The sequence below is a fragment of the Medicago sativa genome, chromosome 6, assembly GCF_051527215.1.
Source record: "Medicago sativa cultivar Bolivia chromosome 6, Bolivia_mono, whole genome shotgun sequence".
Taxonomy (NCBI): Eukaryota; Viridiplantae; Streptophyta; class Magnoliopsida; order Fabales; family Fabaceae; genus Medicago; species Medicago sativa.
The window spans coordinates 4623825-4638087 of NC_140754.1; the positions used below are offsets into that span (position 1 = coordinate 4623825).

Sequence of the window (14263 nt, forward strand, 5' to 3'; positions counted from 1 at the left end):
AAAATGCCCTTTTGCAAATAACATTGAAATAAAATGCAGAGAAAGATGCAATTGATCAGAGACAGTTCAACTGACTTAGAATGCAAGAAAAGAAGAATTGATCAAGTATTTTTAGGTCCAAAATTAGGGTATAACAATTGTATATAATATAGATATAGATATAGATATAGATATAGATTTGAGGAAGCAATAATTGTTTTCAGCCACAAATGCTTCACATCTCTTCATCCTTTCTTTCCTATATTTAGCTAGCATTCAAGAGTGATACTAATACTAATTCATCAACCACCTACAAAACATAACCTCATCTAGCTATAATGGATTTAATTCTAAGCAGCCTAATGAACGCCACAACAATTGCACTCCCCTTTCTAATTCTACTATGTTTGTTTCTATTTGGATCTTTAAAAGTTGCTCAAAGCAAAAACAAAAAGGCACCAATAGCCAAAGGTGCATGGCCAATACTCGGTCACCTCTCACTTTTTAGGGGCAAACAATCGCCCCATAGAGTTTTAGGTGCCTTAGCTGATAAATATGGACCAATATTCACTATCAAGCTTGGTTCTAAACATGCTTTAGTTATCAACAATTGGGAAATGGCTAAGGAATGTTTCACTACAAACGACAAGGCCGTTTCTTCTCGTCCTAAGCTTGTTTCAACAAAACACTTGGCCTATAATGGAGCCATGTTTGGTCTTGGACCATATGGTCCTTATTGGCGCCAACTTCGCAAGATTGTAACCCTAGAGGTCCTCACAAATCGCAGAGTCGAGCAACAACAACATGTTCGTGTTTCTGAGGTTCGAGCATCGATTAAAGAGCTATTCGATGTTTGGTCTTGCAAAAATAACGAGTCATATTCATCAAACTATGTGCTAGTAGAGTTAGATCAATGGTTTGCACATTTAACATTCAACATGGTTCTTCGAATGGTTGTTGGGAAAAGATATTTTGGTCTAACAACTAGTTCTGAGGATGAAGAATTTAAAAGATGTGTGAATGCTTTGAAGAAATGGATGCATTTGTTTGGGGTAATCACAGTTGGAGATGTTATTCCTTGCTTGAATTTTTTTGATTTTGGTGGTTATGTGAAGGCCATGAAAGAAACTTCCAAGGAGTTGGATACGTTTTTTGATAAGTGGTTGAAGGAGCGTCGCCATAAAAGGACTTTGGATGAAAAGGTTGATGATCAAGATATCATGGATGTATTACTCTCATTGCTTGATGGAACAACCATTGAAGGGTTTGATGGTGATACCATAATCAAAGCCACACTATTGGTATGTATTTTTATGATATTGAATTTTGTTTTGAAGAGCATGATATTGAATATTTACTTGTGATCTCGCTATATTTGATAAAAATAGTAAATAAATTAGATAATTTATAACTAAAAATTGATCGTAAAACTTTGTGGGAGAGAAAAACGATGTGTTAATTTACTAAAAAAAGGTGAATTTTCAACTACAAACATTTTTATGAATTCTATTCAACTACAAACATTTTTATGAATTCTATATTAGAAGCACTCATTTTTAATTGTTAAGCAAATCACTCATTGGATTAACAAGTGCTTTCAATATGCACCTTATAATCTTTAAAAAAAAAAATCCACCTTTTAATAAAATGTTTAAAGGTGGACAGTTGAAGTTATAAATATACTTATTAGAAAATATATTTTTTTGGATTGTAAATATTTGTTGTTAAATTAATATTTAATATTTATTCATTCGTCGGAAATATACTTATTAGAATATTTGCACTTATTTGACAGACACTGTTTTCCGGAGGAAATGAGACAAGTAGTGTAATCCTTACGTGGGCACTATGTTTGCTATTGAATAATCCTCCTGTAATGGAAAAAGCAAAAGAAGAACTTGACACTCAAGTTGGCAAAGAGAGATGTGTAAGTGAGTCGGATATTAGTAAGTTGGTATACCTTCAAGCTACAATAAAAGAAACCCTAAGATTGTATCCACCGGGTCCTCTCTCTGGACCTCGTGAATTCTCAGAGAATTGCACTTTAGGGGGTTATCATATTATAAAGGGAACTAGATTAATCACAAATCTTTGGAAGATCCAAACCGATCCTAGTGTTTGGCCAGATCCATTAGAGTTCAAACCAGAAAGGTTTCTTACCACCCATAAAGCTGTTGATGTTGGAGGTAATCATTTTGAACTATTACCATTTGGAAGTGGTAGAAGGAAATGTCCTGCAATATCGTTTGGACTTCAAATGGTGCATTTCACCCTAGCTAGTTTTTTGCAGTCCTTTGATATCTTAAATCCTACACCTGGTGTTGTTGATATGAGTGAAGTCTTTGGATTGTCGAACTCCAAAGCTACTCCTCTTGAGATTCTCATTAAACCACGTTTGTCTCTCAGTTGTTATGAGTTTATGTGAGTTCGTATTAATCGTTTACATAACGATTGATGTGTTTGAAAAATGATATTTGTACAAGCAGTTTGTGACAACTTTTTGACAATTTTATTTCTCATACTCACATTATTTTCTTATTCTCTCTCACTCTCTCTCTCTCTCTCTCTCTCTCTCTCTGGTTTTTGACTAATAAAAAGAAAGAAAAGAGAAGTTGTCATAAAAGTTGTCTCAAATAATTGTTCAAATATTACTACTCAATGTGTTTATCTATGAGAAGTACTAGTAACATTTTTTTTTTGAGTTCTGCTATATACAATGAATAAACTCCTCCCGAAGAATATCGCGAACGACATTTTCCTTTTTTTTTTTTTAATAAAGCATTTACACTTGTTGAATTCACCGTTTGTCTTTATTTATTAGTTTTTCTATTATGTTCAAATTTATATTTGTTAAAAAATTTAAAAAAGTAAGTTTGCATTGGAAATTGTCCATTTACAATTGTTGTAAAAGAAAGAAAGAGTACTTAAAAAACAATCCAATGAATGTGTCAAAAGTAATGGGAGAGTACTGCTTTTATTGTTTTCCAGATTTGAGTAGATGTTACTGAAAAAAAGAAGTTAAAAGTATATTAGGGTCATGCTAACATGTGTCTCCTTAAAAAACATGTTAGGATTTTCCCACAAAGAGCAAATATTTATTGGAAAACATCAAATAAGAGCAATTATGTTCTGGTTTTGCCCCCTATTTTATACTCCATCCGTTTCAAAATATAAGCAAAATTCACTTTTTAGGTTCAATCATTTAATGATGTATGTGGTCCATATTATGAACCACATACATCATTAAATGAATGAATCTAAAAAGTAAATTTTGCTTATATTTTGAAACGTAGGGAGTACAATCTAGAGTGTTTGTAATCCACTCTCATAAGATAAACTTGGTAAATTTAAAACTTATCAACTCTGTGGAGTCGCACTGTCGTCCTCTATTGTTGGTAGTAATGAACTTTGGATGCATCAATAATTTGTTCTGCATTGCTCTATGATACTCCCTCCGTTTCAAAATGAGTGTCGTTTTAGGTGTTTACACACATATTAAGAAATGCAATGATTAAAAGAAAGCAAATGGTTATTTTACCAAATTATCCTTATTAACTATGGGTGAGTTTTAAAAGTAATATTTTGGAAGTAGTGTGCAGAGTATTAATTGGAGGGTACAATTGAAAAGAAAAAGTTATTATTGCATTGGAATCTGAAAGTGACATTCATTTTGAAACAATTTTTTTTGGCTAAAGCGACACTCATTTTGAAACGGAGGGAGTAGTAAATATAAAAGAGTGTTTGCATTGGTTCCGCTTGGGACCATGTACACCTCACTTATTTTTTGTTTTTCTTTGGATTAAATATATTTTTGGTCCCTAAAAATATGTTAATTTTTCGTTTTAATCTTTCTAAAAAATTTCTTCATTTCATCTTCACTTTTGGTCCTTTTTTAAAGTAAACTCATATGTAGAATTTATATTTTTGAATAAAAATTTTCAGAAAAATTCATAATATTATAAGAATCACTCCAAAAAAAATTAGAATTTTTTAACAAAATATGAATTTAATATGAATTTTTATATTTTTTATTGTTAAAAATTCATATTTAATTTGTGTTTTGTTAAAAAATTCTAATATTTTTACAATATTCTACACAATTTCATTAAAAAAATACAAAAATTAACTTAAAAATAGGGACCAAAAGTAGTGATTGAAAATTTTATAGGGACTAAAAGTTGAAGGAAATTTTTAGAGGGACTAAAACGAAAAGTTGATATATTTATAGGAAGTAAAAACATATTTAACCCTTTTTCTTTAAATGAAAGTACTTTTTTAGATATATGAGATGATAATAGCTATTGAAAACTTTAAGACCAAAGTAGAGGAGTTGAGGTTCGAACCCCAATCATGACATTTGGCCAAACAATTTTGGTATTTTTGTTAGTTGAACAATAACTTATGGACTAATAAAACTACCTAATAAAGACTCAATCACTCAAATCCAACACCTCTAAAAAAAATCACTAAATGAATCCCACTAAATGAAAGAGAATCCTAGGGTTAAATATGTTTTTGATCCCTATAAAATTGTAAGCTACTAAATTTAATCCTTACTTAATTTTAATAGGGTTTTTACTTCCCTACAAAAAAAATACTTCTAATTTTAGTCCCTATTACAACAAAGTTTGTTTAATTGTTCTTGAACTCTTAAATTTTTGAATGATTTTTTTGAGACAAATTGAGAACACTATGAAAGGTTCATTTACAAAAATTTAGAATTTTTTAACATGAAATGAATTAAATATGAATTTTTTAAAACAGCAAAAGTTAAAGATAAAATTAACAAAATCTGGACTTAAAAATAAAATTTTGCGACAAATTTTTGCAGATGAACTATTAGTAATGTTTTTAACAAGTCTGCAAAAAATTGTTCAAAAACTCAAGAGTTTAAGCATAAGATAAACAAATTTGAATTGAGGAGGAACTAATACTGAGTGCAGAAATATTTTTTAAGGACTAAAAGAACCATTAAAATTAAGTAAGGACTAAACTTAAAAGTCCCAATTTTATAGGGATCAAAAACATATTTAACCCTAAAAACTAACATGAAAGAATTGTGTAGCTCAACTTGTTTGAATGAAATGACAAATAGTTTGAGATAATTAGACACAAGAATTGCCACAACAAAAAAAGTAACTAATACGTACAACTTTTCCTTCTCTCATAGATGTCCTTGATAGCTTGGAGTTCCAATTAGATACATGACTTTTTTTTTTTTTGGAGCAAGATACATGACTTTCTATTAAAGATGCTAGTGTTCTTACTATTTAGAAGTATTTCTAATAACATAACATATATGGTAAACCTATGAAGACGGAGCTTAGTTTTTAACCCTAGGTTAGTCATCTCATTATTGCTTATAAAATTTAGTAGGTGTTTATATCATATTTAACATAAAACTACTTATCAATCTTAAAAATATTAAGAGTGAGAGAGATAAGAGAGAAAAAATTTGACTTGCATTTTTTTACGATCCCAAATTTGCTGGAATGGAAAAAAGAGATTGTTAAACTTAGTAAATTCTTTTAAAAAAATTTATATATACATTCATCAAGAGCATAAAAAAAAAAAATTCTTATTTACTCATCTTGTTTCTCGCACGATCCATAAAGAAAGAGATTTAGGAAAAGGCAAATGCTAACTTGTGCCCTCAAGGGCACATGTTAAGGAACTCATAATAGAAATATACGTGTTAAAAGTCGTGCAGTCAATTTCTTAAAAGTTAAATTATTATGTTTTCCAATGCAAAGTTGCTTATTTTGGACTCCTTAACATGTGCTCTTAGGGCACAAGTTAACGTGACCCTTATCATTTATCATAATATCATTATTAATTGTAGTTAGTGAAGTAATTAAGTTGGATGAAAGTCAATAAATAAGGGTATAACAGTGGAAAAAAAAATAATAAATGCTGCATTGATATTCTTAATTGAAAATTATCTTGAAAGAGAGGAAAAATGCTAGAGACAATTATTTTAAAATGGATGGAGTAATAAATTGAATCACCGTAAACCCATGTAGTTTCCCACCCTATATACCTGGATTTCCCATTTTTCTTTCACAAAACAATGCATTTTCAACGTCAAAAAAAACAATGCATTTTCCTTTTAATATTAATAACGTTAAGACTATTGTTTAGAAAAAAGCCTTTAGAAGTAAAAGTTATTATCTCTCAAAAAAAAAAAAAAGTAAAAGTTATTATAGTCGGATCCTAATGTAAACTTTCCTCACTTATCACTCCAAACTTTTCTCTATCGACGAAAACTCAATCCACATTTTCCTTAGTCTTTAATCTTTTTAGTAGTAGTACGATGGTGTAATTGTTTGTCTTTAATGCACTAAACAAGATTTTGTGGAAACAATATGAAGTTGTATGTGAGGTAATCATCTAAATTTATATAGCTACTTGTTACAAAAGTAATGCACAAATGGAGTTTTTTTGTCTTATTTCAATGTTTTTTGTTTTTGTTTTAGCATTGGACTTAGTCTTATACAAGATTATTCCATCCGGTATATAGTTTTGACCTAATACTTAAGATTTGGAGTTATGCTCGAGCTATCTAAACCCTTACAGTCAAAAATTATTTTTGGTATAGCCGATAAGTTGTTTCTATAAATTATCTTAAAAAAACTTATTAAAAAAAGCTAGAAACAACTTATAAACAATGTTATAAGCTGTTTTGCTTACAAGTCTTGCAAAACTTATGCTAATAGATAGTTTGAAATAAGTCAATTTAAACGTGTTGTCTACGGTTTCGTCTTGTACTCTCATCCCAAAAGAGTGAAGCTGGTCTTGGCCTAATGTCAGTCACTGTATTTGATATATATATTTTTTTTATTTTTTTTGTTGAAGGGACTGTATTTGATATTTTGATCATTGTTGTGTGGCTGTGATCCAAAATATTCAACACTTTTCCAGTATTCTTTTGGCATTTTCCTCACCTCAATAGAGTATGCACGCCCATACGTGGAAAAGAAACAGCAACATACTCAAAAACAAAAATTAAAGTTTCTTTATAAAAAATTCGATATTTTAAAAAAATTTGATGTCCCCGTGAACATAGCTCAGTTGGTAGGGACATGCATTGTTATATGCAGGGGTGAGAGTTCGAACCCCGGACACCCTACTTATTTAACTTTAAAAAAGGTGAATTTTAACCACTAGGCTACCTGAAAAAAAAATCGATATTTCGAAAATTAATATATATTATTATTTTATACCTAACTTGTGCTTATATTTTCAATTAGACAATCGTTTTATTTATAAAATACGTTGAAATATTAATTTAAAAGGTCAAAGATATAAATTATGTTTACTTTTGAGTTATGTGATTCAATCTAATTAACAAGATGAACAAAGTTCTCCACAAATTTGAATCTAGTTAAATTCAAGCTAAAAAAGTAGTTTATATTGAACTCAAATCGGATTTCAAGCTGAATAAGTTCTTATCGATTTGAGTTGAGCCCAATTCGACTTAATTATGTTTTATCTTGGTTTTCGGGTGTCAAACATTGATTACGTTTGAACCTTTTTAACCGGTGATATCTTATTTTTTCTTGGGAAGGGAAAAAGTAAGCAAAACCCTTGAGAATCGAGGTCCGGGAGTTGTTTTCGCTACGGGAAGGTGTTAGGCACCCATAACGACTATAGTATCCTATAGGAACCGTCTTTAATTTCTACGCGCGCGCTTTATTTTTAAATGCTATTTTGAAAATGTTTATTAAACCTAAGAGTTTTTCTAAGTGAAGAATTGGAGGGAGAAGGATGTGTTTGAATTTTTATTTTAGTTGAATTGAAGGAATTTTGTTCCTTGCCTACGTACCCATTTAAGGGATCAAATCCATCGTAGTTCTCTCTCAAAAATGTTTTTGTTTTCGTTGGTTGATTTTAAGTTTGAAAATGGAGTTTGAAGAATAGAAAGAGGCCTCAAGGGCATGAGATTGGAAAATTGTGAGGTTGAATTAGTCATTTGCAAAAACAAGTCAAAGTATGATTATTTTCATTGGATTTTTGATTAAGAAAATAAAAGGAAAATTCAATGGGATGTTGGATCCCAAGGTTTATTTGGAAAAGATTTGAGTGAAGTTATTCACATTTGTTTGGAAAATGGTTTTTTTCTAAGTATAAGTCCTAGGCATTCATCTAAACATACAATCCTAAACATACATCTAAACATGCATATTCTAGCTATAGTGGTGTGTGTGCATGTGTCGGTGCATTGTGTCGGTGTACATCTTTAGAGTCCCTTGTCCTTTACATCATACCCTAGATACATTCTATGGCCTCTTTGCCAAGAAAATTAAAAGCATGAAAGTAAAATATTACAAGAATTCCTAAATCTTTACATTCTAACTTTTGTATGGAATTGAAACTTAAAATGCAAGAAATAAAAGTGGAGAAAGAGATGAGATGAAAATATGATGTGAGATGCTATGGAAATGAGACATGAAACAAAAGACAAAGGGATTAGTAGTACAAGATATAATATGGAAAGTGAAGCAAGTAGAAATTGCATAACAAAATGAACAAGACTTAACCAAAAAGTAACAAACACTTTAGCCAAAAATGGGAAAATGGACTTGAAGAAATTGCACTAACACCAAAGCAAATTTAAGGCTTAAAGTTCTCATGTTAATGGTAATTTCCAAATGGTTCATTTCAGCCACATTATGAGAATTATAGGGACAAATATGGGCCAAGACCTATAGTGCATTTTCAAGTCCACTTTATGCATTATTTCTCATGGCAACAATACACATTACTTATGAAACAAGAAAATCACAATTTGCATTTTCAAAACAGCCAAACAAACACAATTTTCAGAAGTAAACACATCACACATTTGCATATTAAGTATTCAATTCGATGTGGCAAAATATTAGAACAAAAAAGCATACAAAGATTTCACAAAAATTGACAAGAAGTGACACAAAATCACAAGGGAATTCTACATAAACTTTGATCATTTTTTGACATGCCAAAATATCATGAGAGACTAATTTCAAGCATCAAAAATATTTGTAAGAGAGTTCACAATTTTTGAGGTTTTTTTTTTAACAAGGTTTTCCAAGAAATAGAAAGGAATTGAATTAATCAAAAGAACAAATTATTTCCCCATTTTCTTGACCAACACTTGACGTATAAATACATCAAGATTCATCAACAAATATCAAGAAAACAATTTGCTCATTTTAAAGATTTTTTTTGAAAGTTTTTGAAGAGTCCGGGGGTGAAAAGCGTTTTGCAGTGTACGAATAGCAGGAAAATCCACCAAAACCGAAACCAGCAACATACAATGGCCCAAGCCCATATCCAAAGGACAAAACCGGGTCAAAGTTATGGATGTGGATCAATGGAGCGGTTCCATGGGTCAACTACAAGTTAAAACGTGTGAAGCTTCTTCTTCTTCACATCGTTTTATTCTTTCTTTTCCCATCGCAAACAAAACACAGAGTTCCCTCTTTAATCATTCCCTGAATCACCTTTCTCTAAACTACTATCAATCGTCCCTCATCCCCAAGCACACAAGAACGAACGCAGGTGCAAAACAAGAAAACGCAAACACTAACGATAAAAGCTTCGAATCTGACGCAAAAATGGAGGAATAAAACGAATCCGTACGTGAAGCCACAATCGATTTGGACAGACAACAATCACGAGCACAATATTGGTCATTGAATCCAAGAAGAGGAAGTAAGGATACCTTAGGAAGATCGGAGAAGTAGAGGACTTCGGACGGAAAACGGCAACAACAATTTCGATTTCGCCGGAAACTTCGCTGATCTGAACCTTTGCAAGCTTGATCTTGATGATTCGTCTTTTCTTCTTGATTTTGCTTCAGATTCGTTCTTCCCCTTCCATGAATTGCTTCCGTATCCTCTTCTCCTTTGAACTCGATTGCGTTTGTTGTTGTTGTTACTTCTGGTGTGAAAGTCGTGAATGCAGGAATCGATTCAAAGGCTTGTGTTTACGATGAATCCGATTCGAATTGCTGCTAGGTTGTTTATGGTGACGGTGAAGGTCGGAGCAACTGTGTGATGCGAAGGTTGTTGGTGTTATCGGAGGCGCGTGGGAATTGAGTGGCGCGTGGTTGTGGAAAATATGGAGTGGATTCTGATGGTGATTGAAGGTTGAAGATATGGTTGTTAGAGGTTGTTGGAGGAGGAATCAGGTGGTTTTTTGGTGGTTAGGGTGGTTAAAGGTGGTGGAGGAGGTTGTTATGGCGGAGAGAGAAGGTTAGTTATGGTGGTGAAAGTTAGTTAGGGATGAGAGAGGAAGTGGTTAGAGGTGGAGAAAAGAAAATGAACACGTGAGGAAAAGAAAAGAGGGAAAAGAGAGAAAATTTTTATGACTTTTTTTTGTGAATTTTGGAAAAATGATTGGTGTTGTGAAATTTTGACCATAGTTTGACTTATATAGGTGATGTGGGAAAGCTTGGACCAATTAGAATGAGACATATGGCACTAGACTTGTAACAAACTCTTAAGAACCAATAACATTTGGACACATGGCACTTGGACTCTAACAAACTTAAAAGGGATTAAAACGTAAATAACAAAAGTGCGCGGACTAAAACGAAAATTAAACAAAAACTGAATTGAAAAAGTAAATCGAAAATTAACGTAAAATGCGACGATTAAAAACAACAAAGCAGATTAAAACGAATCAGAAATATTATGTGAAATGACCAAAACGCCCCTAGGGACTAAAACAACTGAAAACGACTCAAATGCAATTTTAAAATGATTTTTTAACAAGGGATTAAAGCAAGAGCTTATTCAAACAAATTAAAAGACTCAGAGACAATTTTTAGAATTTAAACAGGGTTTTAACACATGAAAAGACTAAAATGCCCCTAGGGGCAAAACTGACTCAAAATGACTTCAAATGCAATTTTAAAATGGATTTTGACATAGAATTGAAATGAAAACTTATTCACACTATTTGACAAGACTCAAACAAATTTTTAAAGATTGAAAGAAATTTTAACATGAGAAATGACTAAAATGCCCCTAGGGGCTAAACTGACTAAAAAAATGATTCAACTGATATTTTTGAAATGGATTTTGTCATGAGACTGAAACAAGGGCTTATACAAACCAATTTAAAAAGCTTACACAATTTTCAAGGATTAAAATGAGTTGAATGCAGGAAATGACTAAAATACCCTTTTTCATGAATTTTGCAAAAAATGCAGAGAGAGATGCAATTAATCAGAGACAAATCAAATGACTTATAATGCAAGAAAAGAAGAATTGAGTTAGTATTTTTAGGTCCAAAATTAGGGTATAACAGCTGCCCCTATTTAAGTTTCTTTGTCCGGAGAGTCAATAGACGAAGCCTTAGAGTTGACGGGACGAAGATACTTAAATATTAACATTTGCACTGCTTTTGGACATAAAAATACGTTTTCAGATTTTCAAAGACAAGAATGCCATGCAACATTTCATGCAAGACAATCGAACCGGAATCTACGGGCTGTGTCACACCACCAAGGGATTTATAGACATCAAGGTAGAAAGAACGGGCAACAAATAGACAGGTACAAGCTGTTCTTTGGATCGAACTTGCCACTTGACCGAGAAATACAAACAAGAGACGGGTACAAGCTGTTCTTTGGATCGAACTTGCCACTTGACCGAGAGATACAAACAAGAGACGGGTACAAGCTGTTCTTTGGATCGAACTTGCCACTTGACCGAGGAAATACAAACAAGAGACGGGTACAAGCTGTTCTTTGGATCGAACTTGCCACTTGACCGAGGAAATACAAACAAGAGACGGGTACAAGCTGTTCTTTGGATCGAACTTGCCACTTGACCGGAAGCATAGACAAAAGGTAGATACAAGCTGTTCTTTGGATCGAACTTGCCACTTGATTAATATCACAACATGTAAGTTGGTGCAAACTGTTCTTTGGATCGAACTTGCCGTTTGACCGATAACAAAACATACGCAAGGGGTACAAACTGTTCTTTGGATCGAACTTGCCGTTTGACCGGAGACATAGACATATAAGCAGGTACAAGTGGTTCTTTTTGAATTGAACCTGGCACTTGACCAGTAACAAGATACAAATTGAAAGTCTGGTTTAACAAGATACCGATTGAGGGTAAATTGTCATTGACTTGATTTGAAAATAGACATGACCATTTTTGTTGGCCCAAAAGTAAGTTGACATTGATTTGAACTGAATTGACAGTTGAAATTGACATTAGCATTGACATTGATATTGACATTGGCATTGACATTGACATTGACATTGGCATTGACATTGGCATTGGATATTGACATTGACATTGGCATTGACATTGGCATTTGACATTAACATTAACATTGACATTTGACATTGGCATTTGACATTAACATTGACATTGACATTGGCATTGACATTGACATTGGCATTTGACATTAACATTGACATTGGCATTTGACATTAACATTGACATTGACATCGGCATTTGACATTAACATTGACATTGACATTGACATTGGCATTTGACATTAACATTGACATTGACATTGACATTGACATTGGCATTTGACATTAACATTGACATTGACATTGACATTGGCATTTGTCATTAACATTGACATTGGCATTTGACATTAACATTGACATTTGATATTAACATTTGACATTGACATTGACATTGACATTTGACATTTGACATTGACATTTGGATATGCAACATGTATGTATGGTATAGCAAGATTTTTGGATGTATGAGCACATAAAATGCATGATTATGCATGTATGAATGCTTGAAATGCATGATTGGTTGACAATTTGGCAGAGAAATTTCACAAAGGCAGACAAGACATTGGAAGATTGGGCACGTAGTGGCTCGTGCTGCGACATATTCACAGGGGAAAAAACCTCTTTGGAGAGACCGTCGTTGAGAGACGTATCAAAACCATGGCTGAGGGCAATAAAACTTGTAAAGGAGGACCCTTGGAAGGTTCTTGGATACAGGTCGCCGTTGCTAGGCGTGTCAGTGCTGGGTAATCATTGGATGTTCGCATCTGTGGTCAATGCTTTTCAATATTCCATTCTTTCCTTTTTCATTTTCAAACCCCACTTTTGCCTGAACCGCCCTTTAGGGTTTTCGATTCGCCGGGGAGTAAAGATTCTTTTCATTGCCCCATTTTTGCCTGAATTGCCTTCATAGGTTGTCAATCAGCGGGGTGCTCATTTTTGCCTAAGCCGCCCTTTCGGGTTTTCAACTTAGCGAGCTTTTTATTTTCATTTTTTCATTTTTTTTTTCACTTTCATTCTGTTTTTTCATTCTTGCCATTGACCACAGATCATCCTGGGGAGTAACCTGCTTGTAACATGTATTGAAATAGACATTGACATTCATTCATTCATGCATGTTTCACTGAAATGTACCCTGTTGCTCAGGTTTGCTTTCAAAATAGACAGGAAAAGATTTTTCAATTTTCAAAGATGTTTGTTTCAGCCATTGATATCATCAAATAGAAAGAAAATATTCTGTATAAAGCATTGAAAGTAGAAAGAAAAATAGAGTTTCAAACAATAGAAAGGCTCAAATTGATGTAGAAGAGTGAAAGTCAGCCAAAGGCATGACTCCACGGATTTGCAAAGCTTGGAAAATGGTAATTTTATTGGTTGGTGATACATTGAACACGATGACCGCTACATTTCATAGAAATTTTGAATTCACAAATACAGAAGCCTCTGATGAAGAAGATCATTGACAGTTGCAGATGCCCCAAGGGGTGATGGTGGTTTGCCAGATATAGTTACTTGTCTTTTATTGACCTCATTTTTGCATGAACCGCCCTTTCGGGTTTTCGGCTCATCGAGGCGCTCATTCTTGCCTAAGTTGCGTACAATCTCAGCGAGCTTTTTCATATATTTGTTTTTTTTGTCCCTAACTTTTGCCTGGATCGCCCTTTCGGGTTTTCGATCCACCGGGAAGCGCATTTTTGCCTAGGCCGCCCTTTCGGGTTTTCGACCTACCACGCTGTTCTTTTCTTTTTAGACAAAGTATTTCTTGACTATATCGGCATTAACAGGATTTGGGAGTTCAACACCATCCATGTGTGTAAGAATCAGAGCACCACCAGAGAAGGCCTTCTTGACAACATAAGGACCTTCGTAGTTAGGTGTCCACTTGCCCCTTGGGTCGGGTTGCTGACTTATCCTTCTTTTCAATACAAGTTCGCCTTCCTTGAATTCTCGAGATCGGACTTTCTTGTCAAAAGCATTCTTCATTCGCACTTGATACAACTGTCCATGAGCCATAGCATTCAT

At 33.3% G+C, this 14263-nt stretch overlaps 1 protein-coding gene across 1 annotated transcript; it reads left to right on the forward strand.

The window, feature by feature from the left end:
- Positions 1 to 269: 269 nt before the first annotated feature.
- LOC146912214 (cytochrome P450 82A4-like) lies at positions 270 to 2775 on the forward strand. The gene is made up of 2 exons (XM_085719828.1): positions 270 to 1280; positions 1775 to 2775. Exons 1-2 carry the CDS (start codon positions 318 to 320, stop codon positions 2402 to 2404), a joined length of 1593 nt encoding a protein of 530 aa, XP_085575954.1. The 5' UTR covers positions 270 to 317; the 3' UTR covers positions 2405 to 2775.
- The last annotated feature ends 11488 nt before the right edge of the window (positions 2776 to 14263 follow it).